The sequence below is a fragment of the Gekko japonicus genome, unplaced genomic scaffold (genome assembly GCF_001447785.1).
Source record: "Gekko japonicus isolate JY-2015 unplaced genomic scaffold, Gekko_japonicus_V1.1 scaffold453, whole genome shotgun sequence".
NCBI classification, from domain to species: Eukaryota; Metazoa; Chordata; class Lepidosauria; order Squamata; family Gekkonidae; genus Gekko; species Gekko japonicus.
In genome coordinates, this window is record NW_015168663.1 from 788,843 (window position 1) to 806,397 (window position 17,555).

A 17,555-nucleotide genomic window follows, 5' to 3' on the forward strand; every position below is an offset into this window, starting at 1 on the left:
GGGAAAGCAATTAGACGAACATGGTTCCCTGTGGAGATTTGATATGACACAGTTTAGCCCAGAGCAAATTTTTACAGACAGGTTAACAAAGGAGTCCATAATGGAATTACTGATGCAATGTTAACAATGCGAGTTCTAACCGACTACTGTGCATCTGTAGGTAGAATATGTAGAGCTTGTTGTTAGCTTATTTTATACAAGCTAGAGATAAAAATGCCAGTTTAGAAACTAGTGACTTTTAGCAAGATTTTACTCTTCAGGTATCCTCAGAAATGTTTCTAGGCAATGGCTGTGGTCTTGTTTTCTGCACATGGATAGGGTTTCCATTGTCCCCTGTGGAAAACTGTGCATGCAGGCATTATTTCCTGCTAATGTAGATAATGGGAATTCCTCATTTCCCTAAGAAGGCTGAACTATGCTTAGTTTATAGCAGAGCAAGTGTATTTCCTAGAGATGTGTTGCATTCATATTGATATTACTGAGGTCAGTTTTATCCAAGGAGTGTTCTTTTCAAAATAAACATATTTATTCAATTGATAGCTTCTCATGGACACGTAATGGAACTCATTTTGACATAGATAAAGACGCATGGGTAAGAATGAAGCCACAGTCAGGAACTCTTATAATAAATATTATAAATGAAGAAAATGGAGGAAAGGCAGAAGCATATGAAGGAGTTTATCAGTGCACAGCAAGAAATGAACGTGGAGCGGCAATTTCGAATAATATCGTAGTACGGTCATCCAGTAAGTCAAATATTTGACATCAATAAAACATAAAGTTCTTACTAGTGCTTGTCATTAACTTTTTTCTTTATTTACTTTTCTTTATTTACTTGTATTCTTTTTTTCCTTTTAAAAAGACATCTTTTTACTCATCAAAGCAATCTTGTTAGAAGGTAATTGTACAGTTTTTGATATTTTAGCTTAGTGTTGTATTGCATGGAAAACTGCCCATTTTCTCCAAAATATTTAGTAAGTTTAAGCACGCAAGATTTCCCTTCTTTTTCCTACTATGTTTAAAGCTGGGTATTGTATAAAGCATCACAATTAGAGAAAAATATTTTGATTCTTTACTATTTTATACATTCAAAATTAGATACTACAAAATCTGTACTTTATTCTTAGAGTGGAAAAAAAATTGAATGCTATGCCAGTGAGACACTCTTGTAACAAGGTTAATTGTTGACCTAAGACATTTCTTTTAGACAATTGCATTTGATTCAGACACCCCCCCCCCCAGTCGGAATAACAAACAAGCCAACTGTTGGAATCCAAACAAGGGCCACTTTATTAACTATTTAACAGAACTGTAACTAAGCGGCAAGGGAAAGCTAAGTGAGTGCAGAACAGGCAAGGCAGGTGTCAATCTAGCCAGTCTCCATGCCCAAAATGGGGGCGAGCCACCCGCCCCGGTCTTGAGCCACCCATCTGGTTCGTGACTGGCAGCCCAGCCCCTGGTTACCCCCCTGGAGTGCCTACCTCTGAAGCCGTACAGCTTGCAGGGAGGAGCCTACCTGATAGGTTTCCAGAAGTGATCATCATTCCCAACAGTGGGCCATAAAAACCCTAAGGCTGTTCCTGATGACCCCCCCCTTATTCCCAAACAGAGAAATGGCTGAAGGTGCTTACCAGTTCTGCTTTCTTACCCACACAACTCTGCCACCTGTGAGGCCAAGCCTCTGCTTTGGCCTATGCGGCCACCTAACAACCCAAGGCTGCCCTAATCCCTTGCCACAAATCCTCCAGAAATAAGTAATTGCCCTTGCTTGATAAGTGAATCCCATCATCCCGGTAAAGGCCATGCAACTCAACCCGTATGCCAGGGTGCAGCAAGAATTGCCCCAAGCCACCCTCTATGGCTTTCTTCATCTGCCGATTGACCTTACGTCGAAAATGGTCCAGACATCGGGGATTCCCGAGGCTATGCCATACCAGTCGGGGCAATATTGCCGACCAAACAATCTGCACATCAGGCCACCTCGCTCTTATCTTCACGAGGTCATCCTTGGCTTGAGTGACCAGGGCCTTGCCCTTTGCCAAACCCAGGTCGTTCCCACCTAGGTGTACAACCAAAAGATGTGGAGGAGGCTCCCGCCTCTCATCTCACAACAGGGGAAGGAGACCAGGCCATCTCATGCCCCTCCTACCCAGCCATTCAACCAGCGCCCACTCGCTCAGGCCCAACTGAGAACCAATGGGTAATGGGTGTCCTTCTGGCCTGGTGGGTGACTCAAAACACCATGCTGTGGTGGCAGGTGGTGACTCTTCATCTCACCAAATGGCCCTCAGCACCTGAAAAGAGAACTACAACAATAACTCTTCAAACTTAAAGCTTGCATTTGCATACATAACCTTTGAAGCATCAGGATCGCCAGCAGCCTATATTCCATATCTCTGCAGTGGAGTACCCCATGGCTGCCACAGTAGATGCAGCCCCTATCCTGAAAGAATGGGACCCAAAACGGAATTCCCCCAAACTCAGTGCCTCCAATGCCCTCCAGGTTATTGCCCAAAACTAGAATTTGGTCAGAGGGAAGCCATCCTTATGGCGGGAAAAAAACCTTCCCCATTCCCTTTCCAGACAAATATTGGTGTAATGCCAATACAGGGCACAATTCTGATTCAGAACACTGCCCCAGCTTAATAACGGCGCCCTTGCCTGGCTGATCTGTTTTCTTTTTTAAAAAAATAGTTTTTTATTTGTTTAAAAGAGAAAAAGACAAAAACAAACATAAAAAGACAAACATACATACAAGAGAGTTTATTATCAATTTCTGTCTCTTTAACTACCTCATAATTAAACATTTCATTTTCTATTTTTCTACCTTATAGCTAAGTAAGATATTTGCAAGCTTTTATCTTAAAATTACATAACTTTTTTTTATATGAGCATATACTAAGTATTCCAACTATAATTTTCTAAGCAATATCTTCATTTCTATCTTAACGTTTAAAATGACATTCTAATTATCCTTTCCATTAGTTTCTAAATATGCAAAACTTAATTTCAGTATACCCAAGTTTAATCAATTACCATCTCATTCACCATTTAACTGCGTATATTTATCTTTAAGATTATGTAATTCTTTTAGTATATATTTCCAGCTGTGGATATACAAACAAATTCATAAAAATAATACAGGGTTGTTGCTACCCCTTCCCCTATTTTTTATATACTACATTTACTAATAGCATATATAAACATAAAAATATAGTTCCAATTACTATAACATTCTATTTGACATTTTCTCCTAAATATAGTTACTATTTAATAAGCAAATATCAGTCAGTCAGTTATCATAACAAAGCTATTTTCTAACCTATTCTTCTTTAATTTTTAATCCATTGAGTTTCCATTAAAACTTAATCTCATACATGTCCTAAAACATAAAAAATGCACAAGTATATTTATACCATCTAGCTTCAAAGAAATTTACTTATATAATTTTTAAACTTGGCTTAACCTGTATAGATTTCCTTTAATATCAAAAACATCATCCATATTAGTTGGCTTGGGTCAAAGTCCACATAAGATAGTTCCCTTTCCAGGTTTATTTATAAAGATTTAAGTCTCTTTCCCCCCCTCTTCTGAAACCTTCTTTTCATAAATGCTGTAAATCTATGTCTTTTATTTTTGTAAGTGAACAGGCATATTTGAAGCAGGTTCCATCTGTGTGCAATTCTTGAGTATGAGATTCCATATATTCTTCTATGCCTTCTTTTTGCAGTATTTTTTCCTTCTTCTCTTTAATGGTTTATCTCATTATTTGTCTTTTAATAAACTTGTTGGTGCTCTCTGCACAATTTCTTCTTCTTCTTTTGATGTAAAAGTCGTTCCATGGAATAAATTCTCTTGCCCAGGATTTTGATCAGTATCTTGAAGGGTTGAAGGCTGCAGTTCCTTTGTTTCAGTTTTCACTTGTGAAGGCTAATTTTCACTTTTATTAAATATCACTTCACAAGTCTCCTGGACTGCCGCGACAACTGAGTCAAAAATTAAAAAATTTAATTCCTCCAACGACATTTGGGCTAAGTTAGTGGCTTTAAGACTCTCTTCCATGGCTTGTACGCTCATTTTAATGTAATAGAAGCCAGCTCAATCCGGTAAACCGCCAATCTCTGGAGTTAACTTTCAATATTACTCAATTGTAACCATAAGCAAGCATGTTTACCGTCCTGGAATCATTCAACAAAAGGCAGCTGCTTTACTGTTACAGTGGAGTCTGCGCAGAGTGGATTTCCAAACTCCAGCAAGAAAGTTGATGTTATGGTCTGTTTTTCTTTAACAAAACTGTATATAAATCCAGTAAACGCCAAGAGTTTATAGCCAAATCAAAATGGTATTAGAAGGTCAAACAACGTTCTCTTATTGCCCCAAGTTTTAATGCAGCGATTCTTTGTCGCTTTTATTGACTCATAGTAGCTGCTCCGCGGGAAGAAGGGGGAGAGTTACACCCTTCTTTTCCTTCCCCTTTCTTTTAAGTTTAAAGGGGCATTTCCAAAAAGTCATTAAAAAAATTTTTTGGCCCCTCGTAGGGGATTTTTTTTATTAGCATTTTCTAAAAACTACAACAAAATTAGGGAGGGAATCTAATACTATAGGAGAAACAAAAGAAAACTCACTAAAAACCCAAGAGTTGGAGGTCATACATTGCTTATAAAAGTATTAGCTTGACATTATAGAAATTGCTTTTCTTGACATTGAGAGTGGTCAAATATCATCATCAATTATGTTAACAAACCATCAGGTCTGACTATATAGAGAGCATTACAGGAGGATCGCTAATTCACTTAAAAACAAATTTCAAAGAACAATGGCATCTCATTTTGCAATTATTTTTCCCTCCTTTGTTTAAAGCAAATTAATAATCTTATTTCCCTCAGTAAGTATAACACAGTCAATTTCCCTTCCCACGCTATTATCTTCATTCATCTTAAATATTTTCCCTGTGGCATTCTCTTGCTGAAACTGAAACTGGTCATCTCAGAACAAAGTCCTTTTTTCTTTTTCAATGACTGTAATCCACTTAAATTTGTGCCTTCAATCTTGGGGATCATTCCATTTGTTGCTTTTAAGAGCCAAACTTATAGAGAGTCTATCCGCCCTTTTGCCCGTTAGACTTTTTCGAGTATGTCCATGGCATACCCATCACTTACAGCTTCGCTTAGTCATCATATATAGGCCCCACCACTTAGTCTTACTATTAGACTCTCCTCTTTAATATTGGAAGTCCCTGTGATCAAAGGCTAGTCGCTTCTCCGATGTGAACACAGTCCCTTGAAAATAGCAGTCAAAGTATAACACAGTTCTTATGAAGTAACTCGCTTTTGCCAGCAGAGGGCAAAGGCTTAACTTGCAGTCTGAATGTCATGCCTGTACCCGACCCAGCACCTGGGAGCTCTGAAATTGAGGACTCCGTGCCTTTAACATCACCAGAAGCACGAGAGTCCTCACCAAACCTAAGTGCCGGGGAGGATGAACGTCAAACCCCAGGACAGTTTGCACCTGAAGCCGATCAGGCAATGCCTGGCCCCAGCAACATGCCACCCGATTCTCCGCCACCTGTTGACCGGCTGAGGAATCAGAGATGCCGGGATTTGGCAACCAGGCGCAAGGAGGCACGCTTGTGTGGTTGGCAGTCATTAAGCCCAGATTACTAACAGAATCAAGAACTTCACGAAGCCGTGCTAATGAGATAACGACCCAGCATGCTATTTGAACAGACCGCTGGCTTCGGGCAAATTGTGCTGGCAAACTTGTCCGTTGGACCAGAAGCTCTGCACCTCTGACTCTGTTTGGCTCCTGACTGATTTCCCGGTTTCTGACTCCAGGCCGCGTTTTGACGACCCCTCTGGCTCTTGATCCTCAGCTACGCTTCCTGACTACAATACTGGCTTGTTTGGACTCTGTCGGTAACGTTTGACTACAGCTTGGCTTTGTGTGCTTGGGACTTTTGCTCGGACTCTTTTGATCTCTCTGGCTTGACTCTTGGACTGGACTGTAAACTCTGCCTTGCCCCATTGGCCTCATCGTGACACTGAAAGAGTCTATGGTTGTTTTAGTCACATGGGTCAATTGCTCTTCAACTTCCTGCAGGAAGCTTGGATCTTGCTTGCTGCTTCTACGGCCTCGCCGATCGCCATTTTTAAGCATGTTTACTTTTTTCAAAATTTGCCAAAGTCCCGAAAATTTTCCCAAATGCTTGTTTAACTCCTGGGGTCTCTCAATTACAGTCTATTACCTTTTAAAAGCTCCATCCCCACTACACTGGTTCCCCCCCCCCTGTTTATTTTGTTCTTTCCGGGGGAGAGTCCCCCCTCCCCCCTCGCTTTAGTAAATGGGGACTTGCTCATTTTCTGGTGTTCTCGCTTTGACAGACTCACTCTTCAACGTCTGATCACTCAGATCTCGCCAGATAAGGATTTTAATGCTGTACCTCCAAGCACTTATCCCGGTGTGCGTAGCTTGGTCCCATTCCTGAAAATTTGCCCAAACGCTTGTTTAACTCCTGGGGTCTCTCAATTACAGTCTATTACCTTTTAAAAGCTCCATCCCCACTACAGTGGTTCCCCCCCCCCTGTTTATTTTGTTCTTTCCGGGGGAGAGTCCCCCCTCCCCCCTCGCTTTAGTAAATGGGGACTTGCTCATTTTCTGGTGTTCTCGCTTTGACAGACTCACTCTTCAACGTCTGATCACTCAGATCTCGCCAGATAAGGATTTTAATGCTGTACCTCCAAGCACTTATCCCGGCCCCCGCTTATTTTGTTCTTTCCAGGGGAGAGTCCCCCCTTGCTTTAGTAAATGGAGACTCGCTCATTTTCTGGTGTTCTCGCTTTGACAAACTCACTCTTCAACTTCTGATCACTGAGATCTCGCCAGGTAAGGATTTTACCACTGTACCTCCAAGCACTTGTCCCGGTGTGCGTAGCTTGGTCCCATTCGGGAACGCAGCGCAGAGACCGTCAAGGCAAATGGAAGCCTCAATCTGCCGGCAGCGTGCCTGCAGAGAGGCGACCCTTGGCTCCCCATGGCAAGGGACTCATTACACGAGTCCCAGGGAGGTGCATACATTTGCACCTCCTCTCAGTGCGCTGGTCCACGGATCATCCCCCAGGAGCACCCTGGGGAAATGGCCGCCATCAGCCCGCCAAAACCAGAAGCCCAAACAGTCATTAAATTCTTCAGTGTTACGTTAATGAGTACTCACGGTAGACATCTTTATTGAACTTGAGGATAAGGTTCACTCTCTTTAAATTTGGCAGATCATGTCTTGTTACTCAATGGCTACCAAAGAGCGATCTTTCTTGGGTCTTTGCTTCGGGACGGTAGGAGATCTTCTTGCACACCGCCGTGCCTGCAAGTTCCTAAAACAAGTCCCCTGCGATGAGCCCCCCTACGGGAAGGCTCATTGGGAACCAGGCACCCTGGATCCACAACTTAAGACTCGGAGATTCAGCAGCTCCCTGGGAGCTCCCTGGGAAACGTCTGATGGCGACGTGCCACAGACTGGTTCTGCCCAGCTGATCTGTTTTCGAGCACCTGATGGTAAGCGTCACACCTTCCCCTGACATCACCATAACACAGTGCCCAACTAGAAGAATCTTGCTGTGAGGTTGCTACAAGCTCGCTAATTCGTAGAGCCCCCAAAAAAGGCAACTAGAGCTGCTGCGTGGAAAAGAGTAGACTCATATTTGTCTTTACAAAGACTAGGCCACAAGGCCCTGAGGCCCCTGAAAATGGCAGGAGTCAAAGGCTCCTGCTTTTCCTCAGATTTACTCCCCTCATGGGCCCAACCCTCCAGCATCTTCCTAATGCAAAAGTCTCCAGTCATGTCCTCGTATCCTGCTGCCTTACTGGCGTAGGCGAGGGATGACAAATTGCCCCTAATAGAACACACAGACTTGCCCTTACCTCCCGCCAGAAGGATACCCATTTGTAGGACTCTAGGAATTCCTGCTACACAAAAAGATTGTCCCTAATACCCCTAGTGACCCTAGTCCTATGATTTGGGAGGCACAATCCTCTCATGGCCTCACAGAGGTGCCGGACAAATGACCGGCCCAGGGCCACAACTTTGCAAGCAAAGTTAAAGTGACCCACCAGCCATTGTAATTCCAACAAAGGTATCTTTTTGTGATGTGTGGCTCTGGCAATTACTCTGCAACTCCTGCAGCTTATCAACCAGTAACCTCAATATCTGCCTCCCCGTGTCAATCTCAATACCCAAAAAAGTCAAAACAGAGGAGGGGCCTTCTGTTTTTTCATGAGCAAGGGGGACGCCAAGTTCAGATGCTAAATCTATGAAACTAAAAAGTAAAAATTCGCACTGGCCAGTACTGCCTCTACCTGCGGACAAGAAATCATCAAGGTAATGTGTGGTGCTACCAAGGCCCATCTGAAAGGGCATGGCCCATTCCAAAAAGGAACTAAGTTTTTCAAATGTGACACATGGGCGGGGCTCTGTCCACGTAAAACTTCCCTTCAAATGCAAAACCTAATAACTCAAAATCCCCAGGGTGAACAGGGAGCATTCAGCAAGTTCAGCCCTGCAACCACAACTCCACACCACCCACATGGCCTGATCAAAGGAAGTGTATTTAACCGAGCATAATTCCCCAGGTATCGCATAATTCACAGATCCCCTCCTTTGGGTAGGACAAATGGTGAATGAGGCAATACTCACCTGCGGCCTTCTTGGGCACCACTCCCAATGGGAAGACTCTCAGATTGGGTACAGGAGATGAAGGAAATGGGCCGAGAACTCTCCCTTCCTGACACTCTTTTGCAGTTTTTTGCCTCACAATTTCTTAAAACCCCTTAATAGACTTCAAATTAGGAGCCCAATATGGCCTCCTGTTGCCCTGAAAAGGTATCCTAAAACCCAAAATACACCCCTCTAACAAGTAACTTCTATCTTGCAGGTCAGGATAGTACTGTAAGAGGTGCGCCATCTTCTCCACTCTAATGGGACTGGGGCCCTTTGTCAGCAGCGGTGTTATGGCCCCAACCTTCAGCTGCTCCTTTCCCCCCACATGGACCTGATCTAACCCTTGCTTTGGGACAACCTGAGAACGCATGAGGCCCTGTGCACAAGGGGCATTTGTGCTGAAAGGAACAAACCTTCCTGCCACATGTCCCCTGCAACGTGAATTCCCAACAAAGTGGGCACTTCTGAGTAGCTTGCACTGACTGGGCCCTAGAACTAGGCAGTCCCTGCAGCCTGTGGACCACGTGCTCACTGTCAGAATGATCACTGCCTGTTGGCTAGGATCCAGCCATAAATTGTAACCACAAGTGAGGGTGTATCTGGTCCCACCTTAATGCTGGGTTCATTGCAGCCCACTTACGGAAACCCTCATCATATTCCATCCAAGCAGACCCCATAAAACCAGTATATTCCTTGTATATGATGTCCATATACTGCAGCATAGATGATGCTCTCCAGGGCTGATGTCGCACTATTACCCCTGTATAAATGAGGAACCCCGAGTACCAATTGGCCCAGGTCCTGTCCACTCTGCATCTTTTAAGGCACTCTTTGTCACATTTGTCCGAAGCCTCCTTATCTTTTCCCCCAATACCATAAATAAATAGAAGAGTGAACACATCCATGTAATCACCCTTGAGAATTTTTTCCCATGTGGCTAAAGAAAGGGCATCGCTAAGGGCATCGCTAAGTCCCCACTTGGTAGTGCTTTTGCTGGAACCTATTCGTAAGTATAACTGCCTAAGACGGGGCCAGACCACCCCCTAGCCAGGCACTGGTACTGTTACATGCCCCACCATCTGGGGGGGGGGGGCAGGCCCGGCCACCCTCATGGAGATGAGGATGCCCCTGTACTCTGGGAATGAGTACTCTTGCTTGGAAGAGGCACTCTGCCTACTGGAGCCCCATGGCCAAGCGCTTGAACTCTGAGAGTGATTACCCTCCTTACCTTCCTGAGACAGGGGTCCTTTGTAAAGCTCTAGTTGCTGGCCCTCCACACTTTCATCTCCCTGGTGACCACCACCTTGCTGCCCTTGAGCTGCTGCATCATCTGAATTCGCTGCAGAGGCATATCCAAACGTGCCAAAACCTGTGCCTGGAATGAAGTAGCAGATTTGTGCTTAGCCTTTTTAGCTCCAGGTGGAGCTTCAGCCAGTGGGGGAGGCCTCCCACTTTGCTTTTACAAGGGCCTCAAGCCTTGCCAATATAGCAACATTAACAGGGTCAGATTCGTCATCCATGGAAGAGACTGGAGGCACAGGCCTCTGAGGTGACTTTTGGGAGGTGGACTGCTTAACCTTAGAAGGGCTCTGGCCTTCTTGAGACCCATGATCCCTGTAGATTGAAGAAAGGGGGGGGTGTTCTACAGCAGAGCTGCCACCCCACACAACAAAAAAAAATGGGGGGGGGGAGGCAGACCAAAAAAGGGGCCTAATGTGCCACTTATGCCCAGCAGGCCAAACAAGTACTAGTGGCATCCAAAGCAACCACCTGACTGCTGTGGCCTGCCCAAATCACCCCCCCAGTAGCAGCCCTCCAGACAACCTCCTGGGCACCCAAGGCCATAAATGCTGCCTCTGCCCAATGATTCTCACACCCCCTGAATGGGCAACTACTGAGGCCCCCAGACATGCTGCACCACCTTAATGGCTCCCACTCAGCCGCCCGCACAGCCCCAGAGTCCAGCCCCCGAACGATGCTGCTACTTCTGCTGGGCACCACCAACTGGCTGCCGATCACTGCCACCACAGTGATCACCACTGCAGCTGCCGAACCAACGCCTCCGTTGCCACACCTCGCTCAGATGCGGGGCTGCTGCAGCCGTTGCCATGGCCGCACACCCAGCTTGCCCACGGGGCCGATGTGGCCTTTGCCTCCGCTGCTGTACTCGGCTCACCATGCCTAAGCCTCCAATGCTGGAGCCCTGTCTTCGGGTCTCAGGCCTACAGGTAGGCTGCAGCCCCGTCCCAACCAGCATGCTCGGAGCCAATGTTCCCTCTAAGCTGTGTAGTCTTGTGAGCAAAAATTCTACTTTGTGCGCTACTGGCATTAAAGTTGTGAGCAAGCAATTTGGCTTCTGCATAAATTAGTTTGTTCTGGAGCCATCCTTCCTGAGCTAAGAGAAAAATGTGTGAGCTGGAAGCTAAAAAACTGTGAGCTAGCTCACACTAACTCAGCTTAGAGGGAACAGTGCTCGGAGCTCCGAGAGGCCCGAGTACAAGGCAATGACTGGCTTGGGCTGGAACGGGGCCTGGCCTTTATAGGCTGGCCCCGGCCCCGCCCAGCATTGCGACACATGGTGTCACAATGCAGTTGCTGTCCCACTCTTCTCCAGGGTGGCAAAATGGCCCCCGCCCTATATCAGCCTTGCTGGGAGGGTTGGGAGCCCAAACTTATAAACCACAGCCTGCCATTATTTGAATGAACATGGAGAATCCTGTGGACTGCGTATTCCTTCCCACTTTTATCTTCCCCATCCACTCATGCATGGTTTGATAACTAAACAAGTCTACTTTCACACAGGCTAAGCCTTTTCTTTACCTCTGAAGCACAAAATATGATTTCCCCTCTTCCTGTTCAACCAAGATTTCAAAGCATAATCAGTCTAGCATCTGGAATCCTGGTTTGGAGGAAACAAAACCATCTATGGCAGTTTGGAGATAATAACAAACTATGATTTGACATAGGTCCAGAATTATTTCATCAACTTGATTTAGTATGGGAGAAGATGGAAGGTAGAAGGAAAGACATGAGCCTAAGGATACTCTGGACTCATTTATGCAACAGCAAGCCAAGAAGTATTACATCTGAACTGTGCCTGATGGTTTCATCTCTGATGTGTTCTCTGGAGTGCTGTTGATGGGATACATTACATTTCTATACCGTCCTCCCTGTGAGCAGGCTCAGGGCGGTGCACAACCAAGTCATATAAGATACATTAAAACAATCTAAAATTAGCAATCATAGCCTAATATTTACCACCGAGACAAGATTTCTAGTCCCCAATTTATTGACGCTGGGGGAGAGGGTAGAAAGTGGTTAATGAGCTGGATTGATGTTAAAACTAGTAAAAATAGCTGAAAACCATTCCTGTCCTCAACCATATGCTTGGTGGAACATCTCTGCCTTGCATGTCCTGTGATAGCCGTTTCAACAGAATGTCCTTAATTATGACACCATATGAAATTGTATCAAAGCTAAGCTTATGTGCAATGTGGAGATCCAACTACATATGTTGAAAACACTTGGACTGATGTTCTGTTTATAGTAGCAATCTGCATTAAAACCAGTAGAATTTAAGAGTATAGAATAATTCCCCCCCCCCAATCTATCTCCAGTTTTTGTTCCTGCCTGCAGTGTCTCATTGGGAATTCATTATCCTTTCTCTTTTTAAACTAGTTTTTAAATTGAGTTGCTTTTTTGCATTACCCAGGGTTACATTATCCAACATACTGTTCCGTATATTTTAGGAAAGTTCAAGAATCCCTTTCTGTCTTTTACTTAGCATTTGGAAACTAAATTGTTAACAGAGTATACTTCCTCTAACTTCCCCTGGAAAACGTTGCTACTTGAAATATGTTCATACAAAAGAGTGATAAATTTCATGAGACAGCAGTTTTTGTACTACATTTTGTTCCATTTTTTCCTTGGTAATTACCTCATTCCTTATTGAGCAGTTCCACTTATTTTTATTTTTCTACAGGGTCCCCCTTGTGGACTAAGGAAACCTTAGTTCCAATAAGAGTAATCGAAGGTCAATACGTAATACTCCCCTGTAGGGCTCCAATGGGATTACCTCCACCTATAATATTTTGGATGGATAACTGTAAGTTTATGTTTAAAATCCATAAAGAACTGAAACAAAAGTCATATTATTTCATTTGATTTGTGTTTGGATAACTCTTGCTAGTTGTGTCTGAAATTTCTTCATGATGGCACATGGTTATACCCAGGGGTTTGTTTGTTTTGTTTTTGTTTTTGAAAAAGAGGTGCCGGAACTCTCAAGAGGGAAATAAAGTTTTCAATCTGTATACTGAAAATTCATGAACTTTTAAACATTTTAAAAAGAATTTTGTTGAAAAGGTTCTGGGGGGAAAAGCCCTAGTTATACCTCCAAATTTCTTTCTCCTGTCATGAAGCTACTCAACCTATTTGTATGTTAATACCTTTCTGTTATTTGCCAGTTTTCACAGGCATTTTCATTATGGTATTACTGATCCAACTGCTGAGACAGTGTGATATGAGTATTGGCTCAAATCATAACTGCAAAAACACATTCTGACATACTGCTGGGGCAGTAGTCATCGTATGTCATCCTAACTACCCTTTCAGTGGAATGACAAGCAATAAAAATGGCATAAACTTCCACAGATATTGGGAATAACCCACATTCTGTATTTAACCCTTTTGTAGAACCCACCCTGTATTTGCAAAGTCCTGCTTGTTCTTTAAGTCATAATAGTAGAATGGATGTATGAGGAGGGACTATACAACTGGGTGGACATGGCAAAGCCATTAGAAAATTGCAGGAATTAGGTAGCTTTAATAAATAATTGTAACAATATTCTTCTGTATTATGGCTAGGAATGTAACAGTGTCATATGAAGTGAAATGTGTTAAAGAACAGGACAGCCATGAGTTTAACATTGGCTAAAAAAATTAAACCTTAAATGGGACTTAAATTAGAGGGTGGACATTGTGTATCTGCGCATTTAGTTGTATAGTCTCATTGAGCAATTTATGGACATTTCTGTGTTGGACAGTTCATATAAGTAACGTGGGGTTTTGTTCTTGTTGTGAAATAGGACATACATTGAGACAGCCTACAGCTATTTTTGTGAAAGTTCTGTGGTTGTTTGGTAGTAGTTGTCATCACAGAAATGGCTGAGATGTCTCAATATATGTCCCACTTAGCTGGGTCTTGGAGCCACCTGGTTCCTATTTGTAGTGCTGCGGGGAGGGGTGAGAGTGAGGCAGCCACTGCAACCCCTTGCCAGGAGGAAGGGGCAGGCCAGGGGCAAGTGTGGGAAACTGGGGACCACCCAGCCTGACACCAACCCTATCAGCTGGCCCTGGGGTGTTCAGAGGGGCGGGGGCATCCCATGGCTAATTAGGGTGCTGTATTGCCCCCAATTAACATCTTTTGATGCCAGATAGCTCATTTGGAATATCTACACTGCCTCAGCCCTGGGCCGCACCACGTGGCCTTGTCAGATGGGAGCACAGCCTGCAGAGATGCTACTGGGCTGGAGAGGGTGGGGGCTTCCATTGGTTCAGGCTGGGAGGAAAGAAGGAGCCAGGTGGAGCGGACGAGCGGCAGCTGGTCGAGGTCATCTCTAGAGGCCGGGTGAGCTCGTGGTCTGAATAACCACACACTCCCCTTCTTGATCAATAGTGTGGAGCCCTATGGATCCGGTGCCGGGGAGGGCTGGCTGCACATCTATTGCAAGTGGGTGGGGGGGGATCAGCTTTCATCCTGTAGATGTGCAGCATGCACTTGTCTCTACTTCACCTGGCGATCCTGGGGTCGGCCCTCATTTTACAACACCTGAGCTTTCTCCATGTCATCTTGTGAAAGGAAGTACTACCCAGAGAAAGAGTAGTTAGTTGATGTCTTTGAAACAGCCCTTTGTTACTTAGTGGCACTATAAATATTTTTTTGTTTTTCCCCACTCAGCTTTTCAAAAGCTGCCTCAAAATGATAGAGTTTCCCAAAGTCTAAATGGAGACCTTTATTTTTCAAATGTAAAACCAGAGGACACACGTGAAGATTATATATGTTATGCAAGATTTAATCACACACAGACTATTCAACAGAAGCAACCCATTTCTTTAAAGGTTGAACCAGGTTGGTATTAATTCTTCTAAATTAGTTTGTGCAGTATTATGTTTTCCTATGTCTGTTACCTAAACGTAATATTTGGGGAAACAGTGAAAATGATTTTTAGTATTTTACACAACACGGTACATAGTACATGCTGAAGTTAGCTGGCAACCTGTAGTTAGTTAGCTGAGTTCAGTGGGATTTATGCACCCTATATTATTACTATTATCACGATTATTAATTTATACCCCACCCTATCCCATGAGTGGGCTCAGGGCAGCTTACAACATAAGATTCATAAAACAATAAAAGTGATAAAACCAGAAAAACAACAGATGGCACAATAAACAATAACAGGTTTGCAACCTTGAGTGTCACTTTTGTATGTTTTCTACTCTTCTGTATATTTTCTACTAAAAATGTGACAGATAATTAAAATAAGTGGACAAAGGCAAAGCTTCTAGTGACCAGTGTGTTAATGTAGGGTTGCCAGCCTCCAGGTGGCTGGAGGTCTCCTAGGGTCAAAACCGATCTTCAGGTGACAGAGAGAAATGGCCACTTTGGAAGGTGGACTCTATGGCATTATAATCTATTAAAGTCCCTCCCTCCCCAAACCCCTTTCTCCTCAGGCTGCACCCCAAATCTCCAGGTTTTCCCAACCCAGAGCTGGCAACCCTAATTAATAAGTGTATGTTATATCTTCTTTTTATTTTGATATATGGATTAACATTTAAAGGCCAGATTTATTACTGCCTAGCTGCATTCTTCATGATATTCTGTCTATTTCAGTGGATTCATTGAATGAAACTATAGCTGCTAATATGAGTGACTCTGATTTTTATGGTGGTGAGTTTAGAGATCCACTCTGGCATTCCTCTTTTCATCGTAGAGTTTAGTTAACTAACTTCACTCAATGGCTGCCTAACTTTACTGCCCTTACAATTCTACTAGAGCTACATATTAGCACTAGTGATAATACAAATTAATTGTACAGAATGAACCTTTATTTAAAAGTAACGACAGAATCTTTTGCATGTAAAACATCGTAACATTTTTGTGAATGAATCCATGTTGCTGTTTTGTTAATTTTTATGCACTTCATTGCTTTTTGTCTGAATTAGCTGACAATTCATTATCACTGGGACTAGCCACTAGTGCACGCTGTATCACAGGCTGTACAGAATTAACAGATTCTCATCTTGCTTACACCTTGCTGAATATGCAGCATAAAAATTAATTGACTTAAATGTAAAAGTCCTAGAAAATATATATTTGCTCAACATTCATATACCTGCACAAATGTCTAATGCGTTTCCCTCTTCTCCCTAGTCTTTTATAAGGTCGATATTTTCATTACACTATTAACATAACTATGTTGCTGTGGGTTTGGCTGTACAGTTGTACTTCCCAATAATGTATACCCAAATCACTTTGTGCAACATTTGCAGAACAAACAAAAATGCTTTATAGGAATATACATAATTTATCAACCCATCCCATGCCGAGTGGCTCACATTTTCCCTTCTCCCTTCTCTGGCTCAAGACAAACAGAAACACTCATTAGTTCTTGTCTACAGGCTGATTCTGCATTGGCTTTTCCCTCTGTTGTTTTACAAAACCCATGTTGTAACAGAAATTCCTCTCTGCATTGCATGCTGGTTTCCTTTGATTATCAGGTTTTATGGTAGCTTCCACACTCCATGCCACTTTCAAGTTCTTTGATCCTCAGATCTTATTGTACCTTCTGCATAGATTTATGGCCGTTTTATGGCCATTCAGGGGTGATTTTGCAGTCAGTACAGCATTGCCTCCAGGTATTTGAATGTGGTTTTGAGCTGCACTTTTTCCACCCAGTTGAGAAAAGATGGACTGCATGCTAGATATGGAATCTCCCACACACTACCATATAGGCCTATTCTGCATCTAGCATTCACTCCGTTAGTTTACCAAACCCACACTGGAACAGAAAAAGGTGCAGCTCAAAACCACATTCAAATACTCCAAGCCAATGCCATACTGACTGCAGAGTCACCCCTGAACGGCCATAAAACGTCCATAAATCTATGCAGGCTGTACCATAAAACAGAGAGATAAAAGGAAATGAAACCAGCATGCAGTGTGGCGGCTCCCATAAAACAGCAGAGTGAATGCTAGATGCTAGATGCAGAATGGGTCACAGAGTACAGTCTGGGAACCACTAAACCCAGCAGCTGTAATACAAAGGATGGGTGACAAAATCATTCCCTGCTAGTGCCACCCTAAGCAGAATTTGCACACTCCCTTGGCCCAGTAACTGCAATGGACTTAGAAGGATGTAACACTGCTTAGAACAGCACTGTGCATTTGCTGTTGGACCAGCCAGGGACAAATTACTTGCTGAGTCTTGCTTTGGGTCTAGAAGTGAATCCAAAGTGAATAGAGACATTTTGCCCTTGTGCATTTTGTTTCCGAAGAGAGGGAAGTGAGTGAAAGAGCTGTGCAGAACATTGTCATAGGAGCTGCATGTAAGGGATCTTTGTTGCTCATCTTTAGCTGAGCTAATGGTTCTTTCATATAAAGGAGAGAGAGAAAGTATGTGTGTTTGTATATTCTGGTTATTTAGCAATAGTTATTGCATGACAGTGATAAGCAGGCACCTGGTAAATTACAAGACTGAACTGATCTCTACTGCTTTGTTTTGATTTTCATAAAACAGTGTATCCTATTTGCAATTTTTGTTAAAGCTTATGGAAGCGTAAGTAT

The 17,555-nt window shown here is 43.4% G+C and overlaps 1 protein-coding gene across 1 annotated transcript in view; it reads left to right on the forward strand.

Moving 5' to 3' along the window:
- NRCAM (neuronal cell adhesion molecule) overlaps positions 1-17,555 on the forward strand; it is a 138,504-nt gene that overhangs the window by 11,491 nt on the left and 109,458 nt on the right. The window contains exons 4-7 of the mRNA XM_015415280.1: positions 541-746; positions 12,693-12,815; positions 14,667-14,837; positions 15,603-15,659. Coding sequence (XP_015270766.1) covers positions 541-746; positions 12,693-12,815; positions 14,667-14,837; positions 15,603-15,659 — 557 coding nt within the window. The remainder of the gene's footprint in view (positions 1-540; positions 747-12,692; positions 12,816-14,666; positions 14,838-15,602; positions 15,660-17,555) is intronic.